Here is a 10036-nt window from a genome sequence, read left to right as displayed (position 1 = left end):
CAGATTGCCCGGTTTTATCCGGGTATGCCCGGATATTTAATTCAAAACTTGACAAAAGTTCGGCCCGGCCCGGTTGCCCGAATTTCATTGAAAAAGCCCGGATTTTGACCGAAACGAAATTTTTTGAGCAAATTTCTCAAAAAACGATCTTTAGAAATTCTTTGAAAGCCTAATATACAATTTGAAACCTGTTAAAGAAAAAAACATTGTTTTCAGGTGTTTTTCATGATTTGTGTTGAGTATTTCCTTGATTTTGACCAAATTTACCCGGACATTGCCCGAATTTTTGGTCGAAATTATGGAATCAAATGTCCGGATTTTGCCAAGTTTTAAGATAAAACAGCCTGGATTTTCCGGCCCGGGTACGTGCTGAAAAAGTTCTGGCAACCTTAAGATAAAATATTATAAATGACAATATTGACATCAATATATACAAATGGACAACAATTTGTTAAATTCAGACAGTTTTTTTTTTCTATAATTTCATTCATAGTTTACTCTAGTGGACATTGACAAGGAATAGTCTCACAAACAAAATAATTCAAGTTTTTACAATTGTTATCATTCCATTTGAAATTTTCGGCCTCCGACTGTTGATACAGCATCTCGACACACGTGTCCATATTATGCGATGCGTTCGGTTCGTCTTCAGCCCAATTGGCGTAGTCCATCTCCACTCCGGTATCCACCCAGGAATAGGCTCCGAATCCAGCTAGATCACTGGCCCCAATCCAAAATTGGCTATCCGGAACAAGCTTGCCCGATCGTTTCATGAACGAAACGACCTCGTTCTGCTTAAACAGGGATTCAATCGAAACGAGCCTCTGTCCTTGGGTGGCACAGATTTCCTGCGCTCTGAACCAATTTGCCTGATTTATTCAAAAAAAAAAAAAACGAAAACAAAGTTACTAAAATTTGAAACCACAATAATAACTTCAAAATATAAATAACCTTTACAGATGGAAGGCTGTAATTGAAAGCACTGGACCAACACACTAGGGACAGTAAAATAATCAATGTTCTCATTTTGAATTTTTATGAGCACAGTTATTTTCGTGAGATGTCTTCCTTCTTGTAGCTCGATTCTAACTGAGCTTCCAAGCCAAACAAGAACAATTCTTTCGAAAATTATCGCTTCTATTTTGCTTATTCTTTGGTGGAATCTCAACTTGAATAAACGTTTCAGCACGTTCGGGTCTTTCCCACTCTAAATTAAAGGAACCACGTCATGGGCCATGTTGACCGATTGTTAAATTTAATTTTCAAATAGAAAACCCGAGTCTACAAGGCGAAAAAAAAATCGTATCAGCCGAGTCGACTTTTTTTTATTCTTTAGTAAGTACCTACTTGATGTACGATGCTGTGTGGCAGCGGCATAAAGAATACTGCCATTAGGATACTGGGCCATGTTGTACGAGGCGACTTATCCAGTACTTTTCAGAAACGTTTATCTCATATTTCTGTCTATTAGAAATGAGGTTGTATTTGGAAGGAGGAGAAAATAGGTCAATGTCAATTATAGCATGCAGAGTTTAGAAATGTTTCAAGATCAAAACATTAGAAGCAAATGTTTTAAATCTAAATCAGAATTCTTGCTGGTATTTTTGAACTTTTGGACTATTTTCTCTCGAGAAGGGTATATCAATAGCGCATACAGTTGCGTTCAAAAAAGAATGAAATCGCATGAAGCTGCGCATCCACTTCCAACTTTGACAAGCTGCCATTTCTCTCTCGGTTTATATTTTATAATGAAAATTTCACACAATCTAGTTCAACTATCCAACTAACATTCCACAAAATTTGAAGTCTTTTCAATGACGGGTAACAAAGATACAGCTTTTCCCGTAAAAAGGGGAAATTTGGAATTGCTTCACTAAATTTGCTGTATCTTTGACAATTTTCTTCGAAAAATCTTGAAATTTGGCCCAAAGATGTAAAAATGTTTGATCTAATATCAGGCCAAGTTTCGTCAAAATCGATGAAGGTGATCAAAAATGGTGCCGGGTTGAAGATGAGATTCATTATCGCCTAGTAGACGATTTCATTCTTTTTTGGACGGATGTTTGTACGGAAAACATTGCAATCTATGTATTCTTGGTTTTTTTTTCCACAAAACCAACATTTATTACATAGAATGTTGTAAATTGATAGGAACTTCATCCTTGCTTTGTTTAGAAATAGAAATTGTTCCAACAGAGCTGGTATTGAAACAAAGGAGCGAATAGAATATTCGCTTTAATTGTGGATCAAATTTTTATATCGGTATTATTAGCAGGTCATTTCTGAAACTCTGTTTTCTTATTTTGAACCCTGTTGAAACATTTTCTCTTTTAAAACAAAGTACGAATGAAGTTTTTATCAATTTACAATATTCTTTGTGATAACTTTTGGTTTTATGAAAGAAAAAACCAAGAATACATGGATTACAATGTTTTCCATACAAACATCCGTCCAAAAAAGAATGAAATCGTCTGTTGGACGATAATGAACCTCATTTTCAATCCGACACCATTTTTGATCACCTTCATCGATTTTGACGAAACTTGGGCTGATATTAGATCAAACATTTTTACATCTTTAGGCCAAATTTCAAGATTTTTTGATGAAAATTGTTAAAGATACAGCAAATTTAGTGAAGCAATTCCAAATTTCCCTTTTTTACGGGAAAAGCTGTATCTTTGTTACCCGTCATTGAAAAGACTTCAAATTTTGTGGAATGTTAGTTGGATAGTTGAGCTAGATTGTGTGAAATTTTCATGGAAAAATACAAACCGAGAGAGAAATGGCAGCTTGTCAAAGTTGGAAGTGGGTGCGCAGCTTCATGCGATTTCATTCTTTTTTGAACGCAACTGTATGTAATACACGGATTTGCACAAGCTGTATTCTTCCATATTTTCTTATTTTACCAATTTGGTATATGATTTTTCATTTAACTAATCTCTTTGCTCTCCTAGTAACTCCGTTTATTAAAATCTCTTCACATGTGTTCAAATGCAAATCTCTTTCATGAACGCTTCGCTTACGGTCTGATTGTTGATTGTTGATCTAAATAACATTAGTTATATCTGATAGTTCAGTCCCTTCTATCTTTGGATTGGTAACAGATTTTTGTGGAGGTAAATGTCATTTCATAAACAGATAATTAATTTTTAAAAGACCGTCATGGTTAATCATTCAAGCCGTACAAATGTCGTTTTCATGGAAAAAAATTATTATTTGTTTGTTTAGGTTGCCAAAAGGCTTGAAAACTCCCTATTGAATCAAGTATTTGATCAAAACTTGTATCGCATGTTAACAATCATATCTGTTCCATCCAATCTATGTAATTTATCTTGTATTGACACATGTGTCAAGTTTCCTTAGATTCAGAATGGTTGTGGGTTAAGAAGAGTCAAAGCTCCTCTAACATCGTACTCTGATATTCCATTATCATACGCCTATCCACTGCTACAGCTTCGTGCAGTGTTAATATCGCTTGTTTCAAATACGACGCCCAGAAATTCATTATAGTTGTCTGACCAGACTCTAACTGTTCAGTAAAAAAAAAAAAAAATTATAAAAACAAGCCTTTGTGCTCTGAATCTCCTGTATGGTTAAGTCATGATTCAGAGGTGCTATTGTACCTATATTTATCTTACACTTAGTGTGTGTGTAGTCCAAATCGGTGAAATCGTTTATTTTAAAAATCAAATTAAATTTCTTGTTTCGATGCCAAATGACATGCTCCTATTCAACAAAAACAACTTTTTTTTTTTTACTAATAAGATACGAAGTTGGTCGACAACGACCAAGTTGGTCAGCGAAAATTTTTTTTAGAGAATTTATAAACTGGCACGAAACCATAAGCAGGCTCGGTTCCACAGAAGAAACTAAACTGATGTTGATTTTTCAGTAAAAATATATTAAATTTTCCCATAAAACACTCAAAGTTTAAATTTCCTCATGTGAACGTTTTTTAAATATCCTGCAAAAAATCATGGATGAGTTTTGAACCAAAACGAAGGTTTTAGACCCCAGGGTTTGAGAACTTCAAAAAAGACCCCAAATCGTCTCAGTTTTCTGTACTTGATGTCAAAAGTATTCAAGAAGCAAATAAACATAATATCATCGTAATAGTCAATTCTTAAATTCAGACTTATGGCCAGGTTTTTGAATGAAATAAACCTGTGTGCGCCGCAAGAGCTTAAGAATAGAAAAATAGCCTTTTCAACCCCTTTTTCCCTGTATTTTGCAAAAAATCAAGAAAAAACTAATTTTGATTGCAAAATTTTGAACAAAAATAGACCTATCTTGAGTGTTATTTTTCCTAGAAATCGAAAGAAGGCCACCGCACGCTTCGGTAAATGAAGTTATTGCTAACTTTGCCCACGATTCCCCTATATTTTGCATTTTTTATGCAAAAAGTGAGTTCGAACTTTTAATGTTTAAACCAAATTAGGTCTACCTTGTGTGTTTTTTCCAGGAATCTAATGAAGGCTATTTGAGCCACCGAACGTTTCGGTAAATGGAGTTAAGTATGCCTTTTCCCCCCTTAATTTCTCTGCATTTGTTCAAATAGTTAAGAAAAGGCATGTTCGGACTTGAAAATTTGGAATCAAATGAGGCTTATCTTGTGTGATTTCGAGTCGAGTTTCTCAAACATTAATCTTATGAGTTACAGTTTAAAATATGAAAATAACCTGTAAAAATTAGTTTTTTTATCATAACTTTTTTCTGAAAATTTTAAAATTTTCAAAACATTATTAAAAGTTGTAAAAATAAACCAAAAAGATATTTTTGATGAACATTGTAAGCGTGGAAAATGTAAGTTTTTAGAGATTTGTATGTATGTATGTATGTAGATAATCCACCATGGGTGCACGGATTCACCGCAGTTTCGCCAACGTATGCGCTAAATTGCATTTTTTTTATATTATTTGTTCGGCCAATATGCAATGCAAATCACCACATACCCGACACTATGGCTTCGTGTAACTGTCATGTAATGAATGTGTTTCGTGTAGGTGTATGTCTTATTTGTAGAACGCGCAAACAGTTTCGCAACCGTATAAAATTCATAACATTTTCAATGTCATGTATCTTCGACAGGTATTCCGCATCCGTGTATATACCTGCCTAGCTGGCAACTGATTGAACGTTCAAAAATAATATATTTAATAAATGAAATAGCTGATACTAAAATAATCTTACCTCCTCACCAATCTTACCTCGAGACACTCGAAGCTTACCTGAAGCTGTGATCGACCGTTTGCAACATCGTTTCCATCTTATTTAAAATAAACAAATTTTTAAAATTGTTTCAAATCATCACCCAACTATGCAATACGTCCTAAAACTCGTTGCAGTAAAGGGTGATACGGTCAAAATTTGGTCGATATTAACTTGACGCATTTCTTTCAATTTTTCCTTTTAAAAACCTGAAAACCAGTTGTCAAAATGCCGTCCAAGAAAGAAGAACAGCGTATCGAAATTTTGCTCGCGCATCGCAAAAATCCGAGCTACTCGCACGCGAAGCTGCAAAAAATCGCTAAAAGTTGCCAAATCAACCGTTACAAATGTAATTAAAGCGTTTGGGAAACGTTTGTTGACAGCCAGGAAGTCTGGATCGGGGGGAAATCAAAAACCGGAAGCCGCTGAGACGACAAAAAGAGTTGCCGGTAGTTTCGAGCGAAACCCTAACCTCTTTCTCCGAGATGCCGCAAATAAACTGGGTGTATCGTCTACAACCGTGCATCGAGCCAAAAAACGAGCCGGACTATCGACTTACAAGAAGGTAGTGACTCCAAATCGCTATGATAAACAAAATACGACGGCCAAAGCGCGATCCCGGAGGCTGTACACGACGATGCTGACGAATTTTGACTGCGTGATAATGGACGACGAAACCTACGTCAAAGCCGACTCCAAGCAGCTTCTGGGACAGGAGTTTTATACGGCAAAAGGAAACGGGAAAGGTAGCAGATATTTTCAAGCACATGAAACTGTCAAACATCGCGAAAAAATATCTGGTTTGGCAAGCCATCTGAACCTGTGGCTTGAAAAGCAACATTTTCATAGCTTCCGGGACTGTCAACCAAGAAATTTACGTGAAAGAGTGTTTGAATAAACGTCTGCTGCCTTTCCTGAAGAAACACGATTGTTCCGTACTGTTTTGGCCGGATTTGGCATCTTGCCATTACGGTAAAAAGGCCATGGAGTGGTACGCCGCCAACAACGTGCAGGTGGTTCCCAAGGACAAGAACCCTCCCAACACGCCAGAGTTCCGCCCAATTGAGAAATACTGGGCTATTGTCAAGCGGAACCTAAAGAAGACTAAAAAAACTGCTAAGGACGAGTAGCAGTTCAAGGCAAACTGGCTTTCTGCGGCGAAGAAGGTGGACAAGGTGGCTTTACAAAATCTGATGGCAGGTTTTAAGCGTAAGGCCCGGCAATTCAGATTTGGAAAAGCGGAAGCATAACTGAATATTTTTCTTGAATTTTATACTAATTAAACTTGAAAAAGAAATATAATTTGATTTTTTAAATAAACGATTTCACCGATTTACACGCGTTTTCCCTTGACCAAATTTTGACCGTATCACCCTTTACTTCCTGCATTACCTGACCTAAATTAATTTTTACCATTTTAACTTTTTTTTTCGTGCACTGTAGAATCTTTTTAATCAAATGGCATTTTCTTCCAAAATACAATAACATGTTTTAAACTTTTCTCAAAGTTATTCATAACACCCATCGTGCAAATTCACCTCGTAGGCAACGTTTTCTTTAAGCTTCCCCTTTTCTTCTCGATTCACTTTTTTATGTTCATCACCTGTTTATCTTCTTCTCCCTTCTTTCTTTTTCTTCCCTCTATACTGAAAAACTTATTATTTTCCGCTTTTCTTTGAGGCTACCTCTTTCAACCCGCGCCGTATGCATTCAGATCTACCATAACCTGGCTAAGCGCTACCATAACCTAATAAGCGCTTTTAATCAGTACTCTGAAACAAAATCCAAAAGCTACCCAGAGCATCTGATTCATAATTAGTCTCCAGGAGTTATCCTTTCTGCTCCAAGGTCAAATTTTTGAAATTAAAACACCTCAAATTCCTGCTCTTTGAACTTTTTTTTTGATAAACTCAAAAAAATCACATCGTCGTTATCCACCCGTAGAAAAGCTACCACCTACCATCTAGCCTCCCCCCCTTCCTTTTATTTTCAATTTCGCGAAACACCCACCACAAGCAGCAAAAATTTCAGCAACTTCTATGAAAAACAGATCGCAGCAACCGCTGATTTTCGTGCAACGAAAATCCATAGAGGAACTGAGGGTATAAAGCACAGTGTGGGCAAAATGCCCCACTGCGATATCTAGTTTGATATACACTTATTTTAAGAATTCTGTACGTTATTCCCTTCTAATTAACAGTAGAAACCTTTTTAACAAAACATTAGCATCGAATATGCGATAAATCACTGCAAAAATCCAAAAATATTTTTCAAGCCAAATTCCTTGCAATTTATGCCTTAACTTTCGCAAGGAATTACGGCATCATTAAGAAAAAAAAATACCTGACATCTGTTACAATCATGAACATTGGTCTTGAAAATCATCACAGAATGAAAAATTTCCTTATTAAATTATTTTTCCTGTTGTTTTGAATCTTAGAGCATGTTTCATATTTGTTTAAATTTATATGCAGCTTCATCACAAAAATTTTAAAGATATTGTTGTATTGGAAAACATAACTTGAATATAAACGAATATATTTAAAATTCTTAAATTTTATATAGATTTAATTAACTATTCACAAGAATTTCAGTATATCTGGCAGCACTGCGCGTAGCAATACATTTTTCCATCTGTGAAGTAGAATAAAAGTGTTTTTACCTGGTAAACACTTTCGAAGGCACTTGAATCAATAAACACTTATTAAACGTTAAACGGCGCGATTGGGTACACAAATATGCACACTATGCCCCTACTGAATCTGAAATACAATTTTTAACCTACTCTTCAAACTTCGTTAAATTTGTGGCCTTTTTTGACCTTCCAGTTATTCTAACTATCAGATTTAGACAAAAAATAAACCAAACTTCCAATCACAACCGGAAATTAAAGTTAAACTTTTCAAATGTACTCTAAAACAAGGCTTTCTTCTTAACGTGGGCATTATGCCCCCTCTTCCCCTATAATCCTTTTGCACACGCATGACTCGCGAACGTATGGACGAAATCTGAGGAAGTCATGTCCGGACTTGTTAGCACTTCGAAAGGAAATTTTCATTGAGCTATTTTCTACCACACTTCTACCACTTCTTCGTTTTCCGCTTTCGTTTTTACCATTTTCTCACAAACATTCATCAGATCAAAATGAAGCTTTTTTCTCTAGTCACACACATCGACAACATTTTCGTTGATAAATTCTTTTTATTTGCACTTCGCGAATAAAATCGAATTTCCGTAGTTTTTCCTATTTTTTTTCCTTATGATCTCTTGAAATCGATATTTATTAGCAATAGGTTTCATCCTTGCATATCCATTTCGCGATTTTTAAGGAATCAGGTGGCTATCACAATTTTCACTTTTAGTTCCAATGCCAACGCGGGAGACGAAAAAAAAACAAAAAAACGAACCGCGCCCGATGAGAGTTCAACGGTGAAAATGTAAGTTTTTAGAGTTATTTTTAAAAAATGCATAAAAATAGTGTCATTACAGCCTCAATTTTACGAACAATCGGAAACTTTCGGCAGCTCGCACTATATGCAAATTGATCATCAAGGTTTTATCCACTTGTATCCAAGCAAGATACATCTATTTTTTTCTTTGCCTTATAATTTTAAATAAAAGTATGTATTTTGTTTATTTTAACAAGAATATTTTGAAAATTTTAAAATTTCCAAAAAAAAAAGTTTTTTTGAAGGTTTTTTTTTTATATTTTACACTGTAACTCAAAAGTTTAATGTTTTAGAAACTCGATGTTCAGGACAAAGTTTCATAAATTTGCATTTTAAATAAGTTTGTCGAAGACAGCGAAGAGATTAAACCTACGGCTTAAAAGTTATCTTACTTATTGGGGGATTGATAAAAAAACTTATAACATTTCCTTATAGAGCTTATTCTATTTTACAACATCTCCGAAGACACCTAGAATATAAAATGTAAAACAAAAAATTTATAAGCAACGATCACGCTTTTCACATGTTTACCTCTGTGCACCGCACGAATCGGAAAATACAGTTATGACTGTTTTACCCTCAATTCCCCTAAAACAGCCATAACTCAAGTTTCTGAAGCATGCGGTAGCTTAATAGCCTTCAACCGATTCCTCGGAATAACCGCACAAGATACGTCCTTTGGTAGTTTGGCTCAAAATTTTCAAGTCCGAACATGCTTTTTCTTAACTATTTAAAAATTTAGGGGCAATTTGGGGTAAAAACAGCCATAACTCCAGTTTCTGAAGCATGAGGTAGCTTAAATAGCCTTCATTTGGTTCCCAGAGAAAAATCACACAAAATCCTATGTCTCATTTGGTTCAAAATTTTTAAGTCCGAACATGGTTTTTCCCAAATCAATTGAATTGCTTTCCAAATTTAAAAATTTTCCACTCCGTGGGGGTGTTTATTCAACAAAAAAGTTAATTTATCTTAAAAGGCTCAATATTGAAAAAAGTCGGTCCACCAAACTCAAGCAGCTGTAACTTAGGATCCCCTTGACTGAATTATACCAAATAACTTTTGTTGATAAATTACTCAACAAAAGTTTGTTGTATAGTGTTGATTTGGAATTTCTATTTATAAAATGTAGGGACAACTTTTTTTTAAATTGTCACTAATTTCCCTCATATGCCTCAATTAACACGAGCCAATCGTAACAAATTTTAGTATTTGCTTCAAATTCAGAGATTCTGAATTCTTGATTTTGTTTTGAATTTAATGAAATGAAAAATTTGGAAAAGCCATATAGGGGGGTGAATATGGTTATGGTCGATGGGCGCGCTCGCAATCCCGGTATACGATTTCTCGTGAGTGAAACAGAGAGAGAAATAGCCTTCACT

At 35.2% G+C, this 10036-nt stretch overlaps 1 protein-coding gene across 2 annotated transcripts; it reads right to left on the bottom strand.

Moving 5' to 3' along the window:
- Window positions 1–380: 380 nt before the first annotated feature.
- LOC129748398 (C-type lectin 37Db-like) lies at window positions 381–1142 on the bottom strand. 2 transcript variants are annotated; one of them, XM_055743008.1, is made up of 2 exons: window positions 958–1142; window positions 381–869 (listed from the first exon to the last, which is right to left on the bottom strand). In XM_055743008.1, the coding sequence occupies exons 1-2, from the start codon at window positions 1024–1026 to the stop codon at window positions 495–497; spliced, it is 444 nt and encodes a 147-aa protein (XP_055598983.1). In that variant the 5' UTR covers window positions 1027–1142; the 3' UTR covers window positions 381–494. The 2 variants fall into 2 exon arrangements, with proteins under 2 accessions (XP_055598983.1, XP_055598982.1); XM_055743007.1 differs by having other exon boundaries at window positions 391–869; window positions 952–1142.
- Window positions 1143–10036: the final 8894 nt, after the last annotated feature.

Source organism: Uranotaenia lowii, chromosome 2 (genome assembly GCF_029784155.1).
Source record: "Uranotaenia lowii strain MFRU-FL chromosome 2, ASM2978415v1, whole genome shotgun sequence".
In the NCBI taxonomy this organism is placed as follows: domain Eukaryota; kingdom Metazoa; phylum Arthropoda; class Insecta; order Diptera; family Culicidae; genus Uranotaenia; species Uranotaenia lowii.
The sequence above is the reverse complement of the archived record's forward strand: the minus strand, read 5'-3'. Positions and strand labels throughout refer to the sequence as shown.

Coding starts and splice junctions, on each gene's coding strand:
- LOC129748398 (XM_055743007.1), bottom strand. CDS start 1,026: ATGAGAACATTGATTATTTTACTGTCCCTAGTGTGTTGGTCCAGTGCT. Junction 870..951: donor ACAGCCTTCCATCTGTAAAG/GTTATTTATATT, acceptor TGAATAAATCAG/GCAAATTGGTTCAGAGCGCA.